The 21,410-nt window shown below is 40.9% G+C and overlaps 1 protein-coding gene across 1 annotated transcript in view; it reads right to left on the reverse strand.

The window, feature by feature from the left end:
* Positions 1-21,410, reverse strand: part of fancm (FA complementation group M) — a 118,014-nt gene that overhangs the window by 4,847 nt on the left and 91,757 nt on the right. The window contains exons 14-20 of the mRNA XM_078234159.1: positions 17,862-20,208; positions 11,295-11,377; positions 10,764-10,829; positions 9,486-9,587; positions 6,426-6,579; positions 4,276-4,379; positions 2,594-3,235 (exon numbers count right to left, since the gene is read on the reverse strand). Of these exons, the coding sequence (XP_078090285.1) occupies positions 2,594-3,235; positions 4,276-4,379; positions 6,426-6,579; positions 9,486-9,587; positions 10,764-10,829; positions 11,295-11,377; positions 17,862-20,208 (3,498 nt within the window). The remainder of the gene's footprint in view (positions 1-2,593; positions 3,236-4,275; positions 4,380-6,425; positions 6,580-9,485; positions 9,588-10,763; positions 10,830-11,294; positions 11,378-17,861; positions 20,209-21,410) is intronic.

Below are 21,410 nucleotides of genomic sequence, written 5' to 3' on the forward strand. Positions count from 1 at the left end.
AGATTCATTATGGGTTTGCCTTATTTGTGTTTGGAAAACCAGTTCCATGAAATCATAGAAACCCTACAGTACAGAAAGAGGCCATTCGACCCATCGAGTCCACACCAATCACAATCCCACCCAGGCCCTACCCCCATATCCCTACATATTTTACCCGCTAATCCCTCTAATCTACGCATCCCAGGTCACTAAGGGGCAATTTTAGCATGGCCAATCAACCTAACCCGCACATCTTTGGACTGTGGGAGGAAACCGGAGCACCCGGAGGAAACCCACGCAGTCACGAGGAGAATGTGCAAACTCCACACAGACAGTGACCCAAGCTGGGAATCGAACACAGGTCCCTGGAGCTGTGAAGCAGCAGTGCTAACCACTGTGCTACCGTGCCGCCCACATGAGTCTCGTATGAAATGAGGAACAGAGTAACGTCCATTTCCTCGACACCTGTTGTAGTGTTCAATTTGCGATTAAAGCACAAGTCTACCTAAACAGAGAAAATATCCTCTTTTCACAAAACCCTGAAGATTGGTTAAAAGCAAATGCATAGAGTGAATAAGGGATAAAATCCTAACATGCCACGTTATTAAACACAATAAAGTAAATGCTATCACTTTGGAAATGTCAATCAATTTCATGTCCTTCTTAAGGGTAAAGTTGTCTGTTTTACAGCTCTGAAATTGAAACTTTTGCAAAAATATTTGTCACAGCATTCAGTTTCTTTACTCAAACAACTTGAAGATATAAGACAACAACAATGGCTTACCAAATGATTAATTTGTTTTTAAGTGGTAATAGTCCTTTAGTATTCTTTTCCTTGGGCTCAAACATGATTTGCTTCTATTCCAGTTTGATGGCTGATGAGTCCAATGTGTGATCTGTAGACCCGGCCACATGTGGGGTACGCGATGCTTGGAGGGGAAGATGAGGTGTTTGCAGAGGTTTGTGCACTCTATCCAGCACCTCAACCTCGCCTCTGCACGCTCCCAAAAAAAGTCAAGGTGTTTACAGCCTTCCCGAATGAATCTCCATTTTCGTTGGCCGCAAGCCAGGGACTCTCGAGAGTCAGCAAGGATGTTTAATCTTTTCAAGGATGCTTTGAGGACATCCCCAAAACATTCCACTGTGCTGGAAATCTCCTACTGTGACTAAACCACTTTGGAAGTCTGGTGTCAGGCATACACATGATGTACACTGCCCAACAGAGTTGGATTTGGGTGACTAGCACCTTGATGCTGGGCATGTTAGCTTAGGAGAGGATGCAGCTGTTGGAACACCTTTCCTGCCACCAGATTTGGAGGGAATTGCAAACGCACTGTTGGCGGTACTTCTCCAATGCTTAGAGATGCCTGCTGCAGGATGTCCAAGTTTCATACAGGAGCACAGGGATCAATCCTGGTCCTTAAATACTCTTTACCTCAGTCATTGCCTCCAGTGTGCCAGCTCAGCCAATGATGAATTCCAAAATCTATGTCTGCCTTCATAGAAAACAGGCTCCCAAAATATGGAGAATGGTCCACATGTCCTCTGGAAGCTAATTGAAAGAGGACCTTAGTTTTCCAAATGTTTAGTGAAAGGCCTATTTTCTCATATACTTTAGAGAAGGAGTTAACGATGACCTGGAGCACAGCTCTGAATGAACACAAACAAGCATCACTGGCATACTGAAGCTCAATGATTGAGGTTGGACTAACTTTGGCTTTGGATTCAATTCCGGCCTTGGGTGACTGTCTGTGTGAAGTTTGCATGTTCTCCTCGTGTCTGGGTGGGTTTCCTCCGTTGCTTCGGTTTCCTCCCACAGTCCAAAGGTGTGCATTTTAAGGGGATTGGTCATGCTAAATTGTCCCTCAAGTGTCCCAAGATATGTAGGGGATTTGGGGAATTAGCAGGGTAAATGTGTGGGGTTACAAGAATAGGGCACAGGATGGGCCTGGGTAAAATGCTCTTTCAGAGAGTCTGTGCAGACTCGATGGGCTGAATGGGCTCCTTCCACAGTGTAGGGATTCTATGATTTCTGTCTATTCTGTAGATTAACCCCACACTTGGGGATAACTTGCTATGGATGAGGTGCAGTATTGCAGCGAGGAAAATGGAGTTGAAGGTTGATGCAATGACTTGCTTGACCCCAGTCTCCCCTAAGATAGGGTCTGAGATCGTGCTTTCGTAATCCTGGATTATACCTCATGTAGAGTTTTGTTAAAGTTTCTGTATAACTAAAAAAAATCACAGTAGCTTTTTATCCCAGAGAACAATCCCAGATAATTCAACAATGACATGGAGGAAAACAAAATCTCGACAACTTTGAAAATTATAAGATGCCAAAATGCAAGAAAGCACAAAGGGTTTAAAATCAATTGTTATCTCAGCTTCATGAGGTACTAAAGCCTGTAACACATCATAGAATCAGATTCTTAAACCTTTTTAATGTTTGGCTTTTTCTCCTTTGGACACTAGAAATGCAGAGAAATTATTAGGTCCTGTGAATATGCAACATATTTTAAACCAGTTGCAATATTGCAATCTATTTTACTTGCTGACACAGAATTATTGGCTGCATAACATACAATAAAATACAGTACACTTAATGAATACTTACAGAGTTAATAGAGTGACTTTTCCCTCTTTGGGGTTCACTTTCTACCTTGTCTTGCATTGAGCTGTGTGCAGTTTCTGAGACAAGAGTTGAGGTATACCTCCTTGAATGATGTTGCTCTACTTGAAAGTCCAACGTTTCAGACACTGAAGCCTGGAGATTCAACCGCGTAGCCAAGCTTCTGTCCTGGGAGCAAGGATCTGAAGGCTTTCCCTTTTCTACACATGCTGGTCGTTGCACAGTTAATTTTGACAAGGATTTCTTAAAAGAGTCACCTCCAAAGGTCGAGTTTGGAGAACACACACTTTGCTCTTTTGCAGTCTGTTTATGCTTGCTGTTTAGTACTAGATGCTTTATTGGCAACTGATTTACATCTTGTTCATCTTCACTGGAATCATTCAATAAAATGATGCGGCTGCCTTTCTTCTTTTTGGTCAAGTTACCTTTAGCATTCTCCATTTCTGCAATTTTTGCTCTTGTTCTGTTCCGTGTTGCATGCTGCTTGCTTTTGCCAACGGGAGTATCATTAAAGAGATCAAAATTAACAATCAGCTCATCATCCAATTCAGTTTGATTATCTGCTTCATCATCTTCTTCCCGAACACAAAAGCTGTCTTCCATATAGGTTTCATCCTGTTCGGGAATCTATCAATAAACAACATTACCAATAATCACCAGGGAAATAAAACATTCATATCTTTGCATTGAGAAACCTTACCGTTTGCTCCAGTCAATTCAAGTGCTCGCTCACTCCTGAGCAACATCTAGTTTAAACACGGCCGGCCATTTCATCTATCTGCCAACACCTTTCCAACATTTGTTTTGGTGGAGTCAGTATTGGCGACTTTTACTCAAAAAGTGCCCCACTGTTTGAGGAACCAAAATCCTGATATTCTTACTAAAGCTTTAGCCATATACTAGTCTGCCCAATACTGTGTCCCTTCATGTTGTACAGATAGTATTGCAGAAATCCCTTCTGAATGTCCTAAAATTCGTATGCCTTATTTCTAGTCTACTTCTCCCCATGTCGTCGACAGTGCTAAAAAGCAGCACTTACTCAGAAATAACCTATTCACAGACGCTAAGTTTGGGTTCCGCCAGGGCCACTCAGCTCCTGACTTGGTCCAAACATGGACAAATTGTTCTCAAGAGGAGAGGTGAAAGTGACTGCCCTTGACATCAAGGTAACATTTGACCAAGTATGGCATCAAGGAGCCCTAGAAATACTGGAATCAAGGGGAATCAGGGGGAAAACTCTCCACTGGTTAGAGTCATACCTAGCACAAAACGCCAGGCAATGACCATCTCCAATATGAGAGAATCCAACCATCTTTCCTTGACATTCAATGACATTAGCATCGCTGAATCCCCCACTACCAACATTCTGAAGGTTACCATTGACCAGAAACGGAACTGGACCCCACTATTCAACCTCAACTCTGGCCCCCTTTCTAACAGGCCCCCTCCTGCTCAAGACTTCCTCTCCTACTCGATTCCCAAATCTCATTTTAGTACCACATCAAAAACATTTCCCTCTCCTGAGCAGAGTGTGTTGAACTTCCCTCTCTCTAAAAAGGTGTGTTGAACAAGTGTCTTAACACCACACAGGTAGGATGCAACTTCCATTCTATTATTAATATTCCACCAACCGAGCTCCCAACAATATCTAAACAGATAGATCTTACCTGTGAAAAGATGGTCACTTCATTTCTGCTAAAGACCATTTTTCTTTTATTGTAGATATTAGGACTACGGACGGACTTCAGGTAAATCTCTTGCATATCACCATCTGGAGGGAAATTACACGCAGCTCATTAGGTTTTGTGATATCAAGGCGGCAATGGCCTTCAGATAAGCACCAATGTGTAAACTAATACTACCATTTTAATAGCTGTACGGATAAGAAAATACAAATGTCTTGATTGCCAAAGCAAAGATGCAAACTAACAAAAACATAATGGAAGATCAGTTGTTCCCAGCCGAACCTGATGTTGTGACCCAGTGCTAATTCGAGTAGTAGCTGGTTTCGCCCAAGTAACGAGACCATCCAACAGGAATCCGAATGGCCAATAGTCATGTCAGACTAGGTCCACTTTGCTTGTAGATGATGATACAACAGATGCTAAGCCATTAATGAAGTAGGAGAGACTGCACAATAGAATTTAAATGCAAATGCTTTTCTCCAAAAAAGAAATAGTCCATGGACTCGATCACATTTTCAGAAATAACATTTTCAAAGCGTCCCATTCCTTCAATGTTGCCGATGGTTTGGTTACTGAGAAAAAAATAGACAGCTCCCCATTCTCTCTCAATAATCCAGACAGTAATCAAACTTTACAGCACCACATTATTAATATTGTCGGTGGCACTTCACAGGTAACATGCCCATGGTCTCAAATACTAAAATCATTACTGCTGAATATTTAATAATGATTTACTTAAAGTCTTCAATCCCCCATCTTAAGAAAGTGTAAAATGGAATCATAAAAAAATACAGCACAGGTGTCAATTCGGACCTTCGTACATGCAGCCGCTTCTTTGAAAGTCCTATTCAAGTAGTATTCCTCCCCTGCTCTTCTTCCAAAGCCCTGCAAATTGCTCCTTCAAGGATATACTTCGATCCCTTTTGAAAAGTTAGCAATTGTGCAGGGCGTTGGTGAGGCCACACCTGGAGTATTGCGTGCAGTTTTGATGTCCTTGCTATAGAGGGATTACAGTGAAGGTTTACCAGGCTGATTCCTGGGATAATTCATTTAGGATTGTATTCATTGGAGTTTAGAAGAATGAGAGGAGGTCTCGCAGAAATTTATAAAATTCCAACAGGATTAGACAGCGTAGATTCAGAAAGGATGTTCCCAATCGTGGGGGAGCCCAGAACTAGGGATCATAGTTTGAGAGTAAGGTCCTTTTACGACTGAGTGGAGGAGAAATTTCTTCACCCAGACCGTGGTGAATGTGTGGAATTCACTACCACAAAGCAGTTGAGGCCCAAACATTGTGTGATTTCAAGAAGAAATTAGATATAGCGCTTAGGGCTAAAGAGATCAGGGGATATGGGTGGAAGGCCGGATCAGGATATTGAATTTGATGATCAGCCATGATCAAAATGAATGGCAGAGCAGGCTCGAAGGGCCTACTCCTGCAGCTATTTTTCACATTTCTATGTTTACCCTCTCTTAATGAAAGTACTTACATTTATAAAAAGGTAGAATCTAAGCAGCATTTGATGCTTTTCTCATGTGTCTACTCAACACTTTAAATAAAGAAAACATTTCATTCTCTACTCTTGCTAAAAGCTCAAGTTTTCTATGCAAATCCATCAACTTTAATTTACTGGGTACTCACCCTGTTTTCTTAAAATAAAGCACAATAAATCAAAATAAAGGTTAAATTTAACAGGTGGCATTAACTTAGTTATTTGCTTTTATGCCAGTTTTCTTTGCTCCTTTCTGCTCTGAATGCATTGACTATTTTCCACAGTGTGGCTCCATAGATGTGTGGCACATTGGAGTAATTTGCATTTAAATGTCTAATATTCATGTAAACCTTCACAGCACAAGCTATTTGACTCTGGCATCAAAGTTAACTCTGATCATGTCCACATTAAGCTGAAGTAACTGGAGGGTTCCTAACAGCATGTTGGCTGAGATCAGCTAACTCAAATCTTTCTGGTTTGTTTGGCTCAGCTATTCTCTGGAGGAAGTCACTGAGCTATCAGTACGTCAATTTTCTAATTTACTTTTGAGAAGCAAAAGTTCCAGCTAATAGGGACAGAACTGTAAATGTTAACTAATGAGGCCTTAATATCAGATTTTAAATTGTTGCAGAAAATTACCACTTATAACTTGCGACGGTTGGGATGCATCATTGATGAAACCTTGGATAGAATCATTGTTGACATTGTCAGAATCATCTTCATCAGAGGACACATTTTCCGCTCCGTCCGATGAAAGTTCAGCCTCTTCATCAAGAAACTGTCGAGCAACATGCTAACAGAAAAAAAAACAACCGCTAATTAACAATTAATTTCAAACAGCAATCTTTTGCCATCTCAAACTTCCATATCCATGCCATGCAATAGAAAAGTTATAATAGCAGATTGGTGCCCCTTATAAGAATACCAGTATAGGGGCTTAATAATTTGAGGCATAGCATAAATCAGTGTGTGAATTGTATACTGTTAAATTGTTCCAATGTATGTAAATATGCAGAGAAAAGACAGCACATTATCTCTTTACTTGAAAGGTTTGAGAACATATTCTAGCTGATGTCACAATACAGTACTGAGGGAATGCTGCATTGTCAAAGGCTCCTTCTTTTGAATGAGGTTTTAAAGTGAGGCCCGACCTGCTTAATCAGGTGGATGTAAAAGATCCCAAGTGTAGGAAAGTATTCTTGTTGTCTTGGCCAACAGTCACAGAACAATTTAACTGGGGCATGATTCCTTTTGGCTCTCTCTCTGGCACTTAACTTTGCCTAGATTGGCTGTTGCCATTGCCTACACTTAAAAAGCAACTCATAGCTGTGAAACACTTTGGGATCTTTTGAGGATGTAGAAAGTGATATATAAATACCGTTTTCCTATTGTTATGAATCTGCACAAGCAACTAAACTGGAACAGGTGACATGGTGGAACACTTTGCCACAAGTTCATAAAATAAAATTCTCCACATAGAATAGAATAGAATCCCTTACAGTACAGAAGGAGGCCATTTGGCCCATCGAGTCTGCACCGACCACAATCCCACCCAGGCCCTATCCCCATAACCCCTCCCATTTGCCCTGCTAATCCCCCTGACACCAAGGGACAATTTAGCATGGTCAATCAACCTAACCCGCACTTCTTTGGACTGTGGGAGGAAACTGGAGCACCCGGAGGAAACCCACGCAGACACGGGGAGAACGTGCAAACTCCACACAGACAGTGACCCAAGGCCGGAATTGAACCCGGGTCCCTAGCGCTGTGAGGCATCAGTGCTAACCACTGTGCCATCGTGTCACCCATGTTGAATTCCTAAGTCGGGAGGGAACAGAGAAACTGCTGGAACTAAATTAATTGCCTTCAGTTGCTTTATTGCAGTACTGGTACTATATAAATGCAAGATGTTGTTGTAGTAGATGTACTGTGAAAATCACTTGGGTTCCAGGTGAAAAAAAAAAGGGCGCCCTCCCCTACCTTGAACCTTTCCATCTTACTTCACCCATAACATTAATGTCACAATTCAAGCTACTCAGTTCAGTTTTAGACCATTCACAGTAAGGCCTAGGCTGTTACAGCAGCTGCCCAACTTCACTTTTGCGTAACAAACTCAATTATGAAGCATTACAATGTCAAAATACAAAAACGCATGATGAAGAATCAATTAAACATGACGACTGGACTGGCTGCTATCAGATTAGAATTGAAAACCAGCTCCAAAGGATAACGTTTTCAACATGGCTCCTATTTTAACCTTGTTCCTAATACACACATCAATTTTAAATGAGAGATTAATACAATGACTTACTTTGCTTGGGTATAGGAATAGAAAACTCAGCAAAGGAAAGTCATTTTCTCACAGCTTACAATATGGACTACAATCAAAAGTTTTGTTGTGAAGTATGGTGTAGCTGGAGGGTAAAAAACCTCATGGAATAAAGCAGCCCATTCTCTTCAACTCAAATCTTGTGATTACTCCACGTCAGAGAAATCATATCATTCACTTATATGAAAAACAGCCAATTCAAAGTAACATGAACAAATCTGCTATGACTTTTGCCCAAGGTTATGTTTCTATGGCAACCAGTCTTTTTAAAAAAATTGAGCAAATCAAATTCAGAAGCGGCTAAGCTCAAAAGGCATTCTTCTCCTTCCCGAGTTCTCTTCCCGAAGTCGGGTCCCAAATCCAACCCAACCAGACCCCATGCTGCTGGCAGCAACCCCGGCCATCCAGCCAACTGATCAACAGCCCCCAAAGGTGTCCGAATTGCTGTGGCAACATCCACTTTTACATGCATGGAGCCTGGAGCTGTGGATAGTGATGGTTGAAGTTCCAATTTCTTCTATATCACATGGATGACTAGGAATCTCTCCCACTCTTACCACCTACCATTGGCACAGGATTTACCAAGTTGATACTCAACATGTTTGGCCACATTATGAACAGAACTCCCATGGCCATTAGGTTCTGGAGTAGAAACTGAACCCAAATCTTTGGCATAGAGACAGGGCCGCTGCCCACTGCCAGAAGGCTTCCTTGTCAGAAACTATTATTCCCTAACTATGTTAGTTTTACTTAACTCAGTTAACAAAATCCTTAACTATACTATATACTTAATTATATCCTAAAATGACGTGGGGCACATGTATTTGTCCTGTGTATCAATCCAATACCAATTCTCTTTCCACACCTAGTAGCGCACTAAGGCAGAATTTCTTCTGTTTCTATAGCTAGTAATTCCCGAAACAGGTCACTAATCTGTTGCCAGGGGCTTATAGGTTGAGGGGCACCACTCTACGACAAGCAAGACTGACCAGGGGCCTCTCCTGCTCTTACCACAAGCCATTGGTGTGTTGGAAGGATTTAGAGGTTGACACTCAACTTGTCTGGTTGCAGTATGAACGCTTCCTTGGCTATCAAGTCCTGAAGTGGGATTCAAACCCAGAGCTTCTGGCTTCGAGGCAGAGATGCTATCCACTCCACCACAAGGCTTCCTCATCAGAAATCATCATTCTCTGACTATGTAAATTTTATCTAACACATTTAACAAAATCCTTAACTAATAACTCTATCCTAAAACTATATGGGGCATATGTAATATACATCTTGATACCAAATCACTGACCCACAACATATAAGAGAGTTCTAAATAGTGCTTTGTACAATAACTGAATACATATCAAAAATGCACCTACCTTCTTCCGGGATTGATGAAGGTTTCTAGACAATTTAGCATCTTTATTATTCTTGGTCGAAGCTGCTTTAAAATCATCTTCCTCACTGTCTGTGAACGCTAACTGAGAAATTAAATAATCCACAGATCAAGGCTTAGTTCCATTTCCTCACCCAAATGTTTAGTTGACATTTCAGTGGTTCATACAAGAGCCTAGCTGTGAACTAATGGAAAAAGTGAACATCTTACTAATACTTGGCAATGCAGGTGCATTTCCTATGTTTCAGAAACTATCACAGAACCAGTGCAGAAGAAGGACATTCGGCCCATCAAGTCTGCACCGAGTCACCAAAGAGCATCATAGGCAGTGATTCATTTGTATATGGATCAATGTGCTAACATATGATTTCACAATTGTCTTGGCGAGTCACGTCTGTTACTATTTTATCAGTGTTAGTGTTGTATAATTTTTCTGTTTTGAGTGGCACAGTGGTTAGCACTGCTGCCTCATGGTGCCAGGGACCCGACTGTGATTCCAACCTTGGGTGACTGCGCAGTTTGCACATTCTCCTCATGTCTGCGTGGGTTTCCTCCAGATGTTCTGATTCCCGTCCACAATCTAAAGATATGCAGTTTAGGCAGATTGGCCATGCTAAATTGCCCCTTAGTGTTCAAACATGTGTAGATTAGGGAGATTAGTGGGGTTAACGTGTGGGGGGCGGAGTAAGATGCTTTGTTGGAGGAGGATCGGTACAGACTCAATGGGCCGAATGATCTCCTTCTGCACTGTAGGGACTCTTACGATTCTGAGTTCAGAAAAATCAGAAATCTAATCAATTCAACGTGTACTCCATAATCGGCTAACAAATGAGAAAATGTGGTCATTTTACTTAATCGGGTGGCACGGTGGCATAGTGGTTAGCACTGCTGCCTCACAGCGCCAGGGACCCAGGTTCAATTCCCGGCTTGGGTCACTGTCTGTATGGAGTTTGCACATTCTCCCTCCGTCTGCATGGGTTTCCTCCGGGTGCCCCGGTTTCCTCCCAGTCTGAAAGACATGCTGGTTAGGTGCATTGACCCGAACAGGCGCCAAAGTGTGGCATCTAGGGAATTTCACAGTAACTTCATTGCAGCGTTAATGTAAGCCTTACTTGTGACTAACAAATAAACTTTAACTTTATCTAATTTCTTGCCTTTCAATATATGCAGTTAACATTAAACTTCTCAACAAATCTTTACCATTTTATATGTATGTCGCACGCACGCACACACACACGCGCACACAAAATTATTTACTTACATTAAGAATTTTCCTGGATTTCCGATTAGCCAATACAGGGGAGTCAAGCTCACTGGTACCAGTCACCTGCAACACAGGATATTTGCATAAAAATTAAATCCTTAGTTACTACTTTTTAATGCATTCAGGGGATGTGGATATCACTGGTTTGGCCAGTATTTATTGCCTATCCCCAATTGCCCCCGAGCTGAGTGGTATGCCAGGCCATTGCAGAGGATCTGGAGTCACACATAGGCCAGGTTAGGTAAGGATGGCAGATTTCCTTCCCCAAAAGACATTAGTGAACCAGATGGGTTTTAATGACAATTGACAATGGTTTCATGGGTTTTTGATTTGAGATTCTTTTTAATTGAATTCAAATTTTGCCCTCTGCCATGGTGGGATTTGAACCCAGGTCCCCAGAGCATTATCTCTGGATTACTAGGTCAGTGACAATGCCACTACACCACCATCTTTTTTAAATTAAGATGCCATTTGAATGAACTTTTAAAATGATGCAACTTGATGCCAATTATTTGGTGATTTACTCACCTCAGGCGACTCAAGAACACCAACTTTTATTCTTTTATTCGGTCTTCTGATAACGTCATCTTCACTCTCACTGTTGCACCCACCTGAGGAAAGAAATAATTTCCTACATATATTAGAAACATGATTAATTATTCATCCTTTCTAAAAAAAAAACTGATAATAGAACAAATCTTTTCATACAGAGGATTAAAAGCATTGTTGTTTAATATTCTTTTAACTTTGTTACGGTCCGGTTAGGGGCCAGTAACTTTGTGTTTAAAGCAGACAAGGTCTGAAATCCCAGTTAACCCACGAGAAGAATAACGTCACAAGATTCCAAAGCTTTAAACAAACAAAATAAACTTTACTCTACAAAGTCAGCACAGTAAAACAAACTACAATATTTATCATATGCTCTAACATTGAAAATTAAATACGAGTTAACGGGAAAACCATAGTCAAACACAACACACTGCATATTCAATGGCAGATGCGATTAAGTCATCAGTGACCACTGAGTCACAAAATCTCATTAAAACTATGTCTCCCTTATGAGGGATTTAACTTCACTTTTAAAGATCGAGTCTCCAAATTCCCTCAAAAGTCACTCCAGCTCAAACTGCTTCAATGGTTGTTCACCTCCCAATGATTCAATTTCTCCTCCTGACAGTGCATTCCACAGGATTCACAAAAGCTGCACTCTCGCCTCCAATTACTGGCACACTTCGCCCTCCATCACAGACCACTAGCTTCACTAAGTTGGCATTGCCCCTGCGTTTCTCCAAACTACAGTTTCCTGGCTGCACTGAGCTATGAAAGGTTCCCAGGGCTTCCCTGACCTTCCGTCACCTTCTCAGCTCCCCAGAGCTTCCCCTGAGCCCCAACTGCCTGAAGCCTGCTAACAGCTTCCAGGGTTTCTCTCTGTGAGCCACAAGGGATCCAGAACTGCAACTCCCTCTCCCAGCAAACACACAGACAAATTGAAATCAGAGAACCTTCTTAAGCTCCACGCATCTCCACAGCAAACTAACCTTTCAGGGTTCACTAAATGCTTTTAAATTAATTTAGTTCTAAATCCCAAAACAATATTCTCTTTGCAAGCAATGGAGACATCATGTATCGGGTTCTCCAGCTAAGTAAGCCCATCCGGTTGCTTTATGGCTCCAGCTCTTCTATTATGAAAGGTTAGATAGAATAAATAGAAGCAGTTTCCAACGGCTGAGGGATTGGCAACCAGGTGGCCCAGATTTAATTTCATTTAAACTGATTGGCAAAAGAAGCAGAAGTGACATGAGGAAATATTTTTACATTAAGGACGATTAGGATTTAGAATGCACTACCTCCCTAATTAGTGTTCAAAAACAAATAGGGTAAGTATTTGAAGCAAAAAGAAATAGGGAAAGAGCAGGCGAGGGGGGTGCGGTGATGGTGGGAGGACTGACTGAATTTCTTTTTGAAAGAACTGACACAGATACACAGGACTGAATGGCCTCCTGTGCTGCGCTATTCTATAGGACCCAAGGCACATCACTAAGGCTCTCAACAGAAGCTGTTGGGGGTTAAGAGGGGCGAGAGGGAAATAAGGGACCCGGAAAACGGGAGAAGAACCAGCGCCCATGATTTCTTTCCCTGGTCTTGTATGGGATACCGGGCTTAGTAGCTTTTATACTCTCGGTCTCCAGTTATGAAGAAGGTTTATTAAACACTGTTTTGACCTCAATTGGAGTAGTGTCCACTTCTGAGCAATGAACTTCAGGAAAGGTGTGAAGACATTAAGGAGTGGGCAGAAAAGATTTACAAGAATAACTCGAGGGCTAAGTAATTTCAGCTGCAGTGGTTCACTGGCAAAACTGCATCTGTTTTCCTTAGAGAGAAGGTTGAGGGAGTCGATAAGAGGTGTTCAAAGTCATGAGGGGCCTGAACAGAGTAGATAGGGTGAAAGCCAATAGCAGATGGGTCAAAAACTAGAGAACATTGTTTGAGGTTGAATGACAAAAGAAGCAGAGGCAACATGGGGAGCAGCATTTCTTATGCAACGTGGTTAGGATCTGGAATGCATTGCTTGTTGTGAAGACAGATTCAGTTGCAGCTTTCAAAAAGGAATTGGATAATTACTGAAGAGAGAAATTGCAGAAGCAAAGTGATGAACAAAGCATCGTAGTGATGAACAAAGCATCGTAGTGATGAACAAAGCATCGTAGTGATGAACAAAGCATCGTAGTGATGAACAAAGCATCGTAGTGATGAACAAAGCATCGTAGTGATGAACAAAGCATCGTAGTGATGAACAAAGCATCGTAGTGATGAACAAAGCATCGTAGTGATGAACAAAGCATCGTAGTGATGAACAAAGCATCGTAGTGATGAACAAAGCATCGTAGTGATGAACAAAGCATCGTAGCTGTGAGGGACAGCTCGGTGGATAGGATATTAGTATGTAGATAGGCTGGAAAATTGGGCGGGGATCCTGGATTCAGGATTCAATCCTGGACCGGGGAGCGGTGCGGGCTTGGAGGGCCGAAGGGCCTGTTCCTGTGCTGTATTGTTCTTTGTTCTTTGAAATGGGATTAGCAGTTGTTCTATCAGACAGCAGTTTGGATATGAAGGGCTGAATAGCTGTCCGCACTGTAAATGCTCTATGATTCCATGTACTAAATCTCACTAAAATGAGGAAATACTAGCCAGATTTGAAGGGGTACTGAACTTAACCCATTTGAACAAGAAATTGTATTTTGGCACCAATAACCTTCATACAGCCACATAACTCAGAATGGGTAAAACAGAGAAATTTATCATTCCCAAAGCAAGGTGATGTTGGAAACATTTCTTGGGTTCAGTTCATCATTATTTATGGATGGATCAAATATGTAGAATCATTGAGATAAAAGCAAAATACTGTGGACGCTGGGATCCAAAACAAAAACAGAAAATGCTGGGAAATCTCAGCAGGTCTGACATCACCTGCGGAGAGAGAACAGAGCCAACGAGTCTGGATGATCCTTCATCAGAGCAAAGAGCCAAGTGTCTCTTAGCTCTGATGAAGGGCCATCCAGATCGAAACATTGGCGCTATCCGCTCCCCACAGATGCTGTCAGACCTGCTGAGATTTCCCAGCATTTTCGCTGTTTTTGATCCAGAATCATTGGTTACTTTGAACTCTGGAACTGGCAGTAATTGAGAAATGTTCAAATGGGAATATACATTTTCAAGCAGTGAATATTTTGAACCCTAGAAAGATCAGGTGGTATATCACAGGAAGCATAACAATGACTAGATTGTGAAGCAAAATTCTACATGGGGGTGCTTCACATCAGAATCTCTCACTGCAAAGTGCAGAAACAGTGAAGAACGGCGTGTGCATTTCACAATGTAAAGGCAGAAAAGAAGAAATCCGCAATTTCACAAAATGCAGTTCAACAAAATGATTTTAACAATAAAAATTTGAAATTTGAATGACAAAAATAGGTAAGTGTCAACCCAATGTTAAAAACCCGAGGAACAGAAACATTACACAATCATTACGGGATTATCAGGGTAAATATGTGGGGTTACGGGAAAGGGGATGGGTAGGATTGCTGTCGGTGCAGACTTGATGGGCTGAATGGCCTCCTTCTGCACTGTAGTGATTCTATGATTATGTTGTTTTGGATGCCTCAGCATCACTCAATGCTGCATGAACTGGGTCATTATACTCATTTATTTCTGTGCATCCTAAAGGTCATCTTTGCAATACACATCATATACAATTTGAAGAAAATTTCTAAGATACATCTCTGATGGCACAAGTATTATTTAAGTCTCAAAGCCATTACGGTAGTGTGCGAATAAAAATGATACCATAACAAGTAGCTGAAAAAGGCACTGACCAACTGCAGTAATTTCAGCTGCAAACCACAGACACAGTATACTAAAATCGACTTTTAAAAGAAAGGATCGAAATGGAAAGATTAGATTATGCAATTCTAACAGACTGATTAGTCAGAAGCAGAAATCGAGGATCATTTTAGGGTAAGTTTTCCTTGTGCCTTGCTCATTAGTTAGCAAAAGTGACCAACACTCCATCCACCACCTTAAGCATACATTTCCTACCCCCCCACGATCCCTTGTGCATGGCAGTGTATATAATCTAAAAGCCACACTGCAGCAACTCACCAAGGCTCCTTGAACAATACCTTCCCAAACCCACAATTTCCATGACCTAGATGAACACAAGCAACAGATGAGTGGGAACAACATTCCCTGCATGTTCCACTCCAAGAAGAAAAAAAAAATCTACGCCTGGTTTACTATTTCTCTCAATATTCCAAAATCATCAGCTTCAGAGTAAATTGAAATCTAAAGTTTGGCTCCTCCTGTTCTGTATTATTTCTCAGAACATTACTACGAAATCCAAGACCCCAGTGCTTGCCTGTGCTATTTAAATTAAGCCAGATGGAACCGAGATTGTTTATCCTGGCAGAGTGCACATCTGGATAGCACCGGCATGTGGAAATTTAGGCCACTGCATTTTAAAGCTGCGTTAATTTAGAAATCACAGCACTATCCCTAGCTTTATCTGCGTAAACAAAATGTTCCGTCTTCTCCTCCGCCAACTCCATAATCACAAAGGCAAAATTACTAAACAAAGCATTTCCAGCACTAATCTCTACCAGGTTTTCCACCTCACCACAATCGTAAAAATGAACAAAACATTTCATCCTGGAATCAATTCAGAAAAGGAATGTCACCGTGAATTAATCTGACCACATTCTAGGCAGCATTTTTAAACCAGCACGGCCTTTTTGAATGCACATCATAAAAGTGTGGCCTTGGAAATAAGCTGCAGTTTAACACATGGAATGTATCTGTGCTGAATTCAGCAGCGAATTTCAGTATGTTTGTACTAAATCACTAGGTTTGGTGTGATGAAAAATCTAGTTTAGAAGGGTTTCAGCTATATTGTAATGTTCTCATTTAGTTAAATATAAAAGCGTCAGCTAAAGCTACAATTCTGGGTTCCACTGCAGAGACCTAACATTGAATTTAATGATTCCAGCGCAGGTGCAAAAGTGGTCTTGTGCCACGGTGGGTAATATCCGTGCCTCTCAGCCAAAGATTCCGGGTTCAGATCCCACCCCAGGACTTGGATAGCTAAGAAAAGTGCGTCCATAACATGGACAAGCAAAACAGTTTTGAGTATCAGTCTGAAAATCCTTCCAACACACGCCAATGGCAGGTGCTATGACATGTGAAAGTGCATGTTGCCACAGCAACTCAAGACTCCAAGTGAACTGCAACACCAGACAGCTGCAAACCCACCATTCAATACACATCAATGGAGCTCATAGTGGAATTCTATTAACAGTTTAAGGTTTCTGAACTTTTTGCTTACAGTATATGCCACTGCAGTGAGTGAGAAGCCAAGGTCTTACAACCATTAAATATGACTATTTTAACCTTATTATTTGAAGCATTATATGGGATTGTGCAAAATTAAAATTTTTATCAATGTAAGAATGTGGGTGTTAACATAAATTCAGTCACTTCATATTTAAGTATATTAAAAGAAGAGGGAGGCAATGGCCCAGTGGTGTTATTGCTAGACTATTAATCCAGAACCTCAACTAATGTTCTGGAGACCGGGGTTCGAATCCCACCACGGCGGATGGTGGAATTTTAATTCAATTAAAAATATATCTGGAATCAAGAATCTACTGATGACCATGAAACCATTGTCAATTGTCGGAAAAACCCATCTGGTTCACTGATGTCCTTTAGGAAAGGAGATCTGCTGTCCTTATCTGGTCTGGCCTACATGTGACTTCAGAGCCACAGCAATGTGGTTGACTCTCAACTGCCCTCGGGCAACTAGAGATGGGCAATAAATGCTGGCCAGCCAGCGACGCCCATGACCCACAAATGAATAAAAGAAAAAGCCACCAAATTAAAGTTTTGATACCACAAATGAATGACAAGAATTCAAACCTGGTTTGCTTTTGCTGATGGACCTCAAACTGCATGCCTAGCTTCAATCTGTGCCTCTCTTGTTAATATTTCTCCTTGCCAATTTCCTCTCACCCATTCCAAAGGCATGGACTACCCGTGGGGTATGGTTTCCCAGTCACGACTCCCCTTTTGGTGCTTTATTCAAGTGGCCACTATTCATTTGTAACTTTGGCAGGCAGAGGCAGGGATCACAATTGAACCTAACCCTGACTATAAACTACATGCAGCACATAATTTTATAATACATGCACCTACAGACAGCCATAAGATAGTGAGCCTGGAGCAGGTATTCGGACTACTGTTACCCTCAATAACCCAGCATCACGGAGGTCAAACTGTAAATCATTAAGGGTGAATTTGGCCACAAATAGTGCAGTGCAAAGTGGTTTACACTTGGCACCAATGCTACATTACTAACATAATTGCAGCCTGAATTGGGAGTCAGAAACTAACCTGGCATTTGAAAGTGGCATTCCATTGAGAAGGCATAAACAGAAAGGAAACAGCTGACCTTATTAATAGAATTAATAAGTCTGAGCAATATCCAAGAACAATTTTTAAAATTCGAAACATACTTATGCTCAAAAGTTAAAAATATCTTACCATTTATAGGTGAATCAAGAATTCTGCGAAAAATATTCCGTTTGTTACTTGCAAAAGACTTCTTCCCATGTTTTTCACTAGTATTCAGAATGCTCCCAGAAGAATTAGGAGAGGCTGTTGATTCAGACACGACTCCCTTTTTAACCAAACCTTCTGTAACATTGCTTTGTGCAGGATTCTGAGAAATCATCAGATCATTTTTAAACAGTGGGTGAATAGAGGTCATATCACAGAGTTTGAGAGAGGATCCTCTTTCTTCTGGTGTTGCCAAGGATGCTAAAGCTGGTGAAAGGGCAGAGGCAGCCCAAAGATCAGATTGACAAATTGGAGAAAGAAAAGCAACATCTTGTGTCGTCAAATGTTTTTCATTATGATGCGAAGTTTCTGTTTTGCTTGGTTTTAAGGATACTTGCTTCCAAGACTGTGGGGTTGAGCATTCTCTCAACGCTTCTGTTCCTGCTTCAAATAACTTTGAAGTAACCTTATTGATGCAGTTTTCCCTAATCTGAGGAATGCATTCATCTATTTCGGTCTTTGTTATTTCTGTGCTGTCAAGAGGAGACTTGCCTACGGGATGTTCTGAGGATTCAGTAGTTCTGTTGTGAATGGTTTCAGTTATTAACAAATCACCATTTCCATCTAAGTCTTCAAATGAAAAGCCCAGATCAAAGTTAACAGCAAATAGTTCGTCTGAACAATTGTTCATGTCGCTGTCATTGACAACTGGTCTATGCTGGTCAACATATGAATTTTCACAAAGCATTTGTTTGGGAAATGATTTATGCAAAAGTGGCCTGCAATTTACATCATGTTCAATTTCTCCATTTTTCAAACTCTTATTAGCAATTGCTTGAGCATTTTGCAGTGGTTCATTCAATACAGTGGAATGTCTCACCAGTTCAGCCACGTCCTGTACGATTGCACAACTTTTGAGGCCAGGAACACAAAGAGCTGAAAAGCCATCAAGTGATGGTTCATCTTCAAACAAAGGCAAACTCTGCTCGCACACAAATGGCACATCATTTATAAAGTCCTTGAGAGTTTTACTGTTTCTGCTTTTGTCGTTATCAGTTGAATTATCACAGTGGTACAAAGGATCACGTAATTCTTTTTGGTTTACACTTGATTGAGCTTCATAATCTTGATCCAAGTTTTCTTCAATATTGCTATCAAATAAATCATCCCAGGAAGGACTGGATCCTGCATTAACATGATCACCCAAAACCTCAGGCTCTCTGCCAGTCACTAAATCTGCTGGTTTAATATTAATTGGTGGTGAACACCCAAAGAATTGATCGTCACCTTGGTCATGTTTTAAGATGTTTTCTGTTGGGAATTCTGAAATATTTGTTTGCCTTCGATTTTCTTCATAATTTCCTTCTTTGCAAAAAGAAATCATGTCTAATGAAGGGGGAGATGAAGCAAGAAATGATGTTACTCTTTCCAAAACCATTTTCACACTGTTGGGAACTTGCGCTAGTGAATCATCATTAGGATGTTCGACCTCTGGTGAGTTAGAATGCCGGGTACTTCCTGGATTTATATTTGAGGATGTGTGTTGTGGACTATGACCTTGAGTTGAAAGAGAGTTCGCCAAATAAAACAGTTTAGACAGATTTGTACCATTAATTGAAGTTTCATTATTTAGACCACTGTAACCCAAATTGACACTGCTTGATTCATGGTACTTGGAAAACAGACCTTGTGTTAAAGGCATTAACTCCCTTGTCGTATAATCAGATATTGGTTCACACTTGTGCAATTCTGTGTGTTCTTTCTCTCTTCTGTCAACGCTTCTGCATTTAGCGTTTGTTGATTCACTTGCAGCAGAACCTATTTTCATGGGACTCTGTAAAACTTCCCTCATGTCTGACCCACTAAACCAAACTTCCCGTAAATCATTATTTATGTCCACTTCAATTTCTCCCTCTGGCTGATGGATCTGTTCACCTGGTTTTGATGAATAGTCCTTAGTGGCAAGTGCAGCTTCTTCCTCTTGACAATCCCTGGAAATATAATGTGGAGGCTTCTGTGCTTCTTTGGTCTTTGCAGTTTCAGGACAAGAGGGGGAACGTTGAATCTTTGTCTTTGTAATTTTACTTGTGTTATAAAGGGAGCATTCCTCATCTTCATGCGTTAATTTGCAAAAAATGTTGTTTTGTTTAACACTATTATTTATACATTTCCTTCTGTCACATCCAGGCTTCATTAATTGAGCCATCTTACGTTTAGCCTGATCTTTTACTCTGGAAGTAGTTCCAACTTGTGGTTGCCGTGTTAGAGTTGGTTCAAATATATCATCCATATTTAAATAGGACATAAAATTTAATGAATAGCTGCCGTCATTCTGTAAAAAAAATAGGAATTATTAAAGGCAGAATTACGCATCTAAAATTAACCTTATTTTAAAAGAGTGTAAAAATACAGGTATCAAATTTCTAAGTTATACATTAAAACTCTCACCACTATGCAGGGAAGTGCTGGCCTAGTGGTATTATCACCAGACTATTAATCCAGAAACTCAGTTGATGTTCTGGGGACCTGGGTTCAAATCCCACCACGGCAGGTGGTGGAATTTTAATTCAATTAAAAAAAAATCTAGAATTAAAAATCTACTGATGACCATGAAACCATTGTCGATTGTTGTAAAAAACCATCTGGTCCACTAATGTCCTTTAGGGAAGCAAATCTGCTTCTTGGTGTGAGAACTTGACTACCTGTGACTCCAGAACCACAGCAATGTGGTTGACTCTCAACTGCCCTCCAAAGACAACTAGGTATGGGCTATAGATGCTGGCCAGTCAGCAACACCCATGTCCCACAAATGAATTTAAAAAAAGATGGTGGCCTTCAGGGGGTGAAAACAGCAACAAATATAGACTTCTGCAAAACGTTTTACCGTTATAAACAGCCTGTGTTTTGTCATCAGTTCCTGATTTTTAACAATCATAGCCTAACCTTATGGCATAACTCCTTCATGTTTAGAATCAGCATCTTACAGATCAAGCTAACATCAGCGTCATTTAATTCTGAAGGTTCTCAGTCAACCTCTGATTCAGACACGAGTATATCCAATTAGGTTTAGGGTTTAAAAAAAAGCTAAAAGCAATGGCCAGAGTGAGTCAAGAAACAGGGTCTGAACAATAACTAAACTGAACAAAGTACTGAATCATCCCTACATTATGCACCATCTCAATGAGGATAATAGATGGATAGGATTGATGCTATGGAGCATTAGGCATGAACTACTACATAGTATTTGCTTCCCACAATGCATGTACCTAGCAGTCACTTTGCAACATATAACATTTATTATCCATGTTGAAGCTGTTTCAGGATGGACATCTCCCTAGCACTACCAGAAATATGCGAGTTGTTTTAATCAAAATCATTACCATGTAAATCTGTACTAAATTTTGCCATTTGTCCCTAACATGAGCTTTAAACCCCACAGCCCATCTATTACCATTATCACCTATTTTCCTCTCTAACATGATCTGCCAGAATCCTCATCTCAACACCAGGTCACAGAGATACTCTCTAAACAGA

This window comes from Mustelus asterias, chromosome 18 (genome assembly GCF_964213995.1).
Source record: "Mustelus asterias chromosome 18, sMusAst1.hap1.1, whole genome shotgun sequence".
Lineage (NCBI taxonomy): Eukaryota > Metazoa > Chordata > Chondrichthyes > Carcharhiniformes > Triakidae > Mustelus > Mustelus asterias.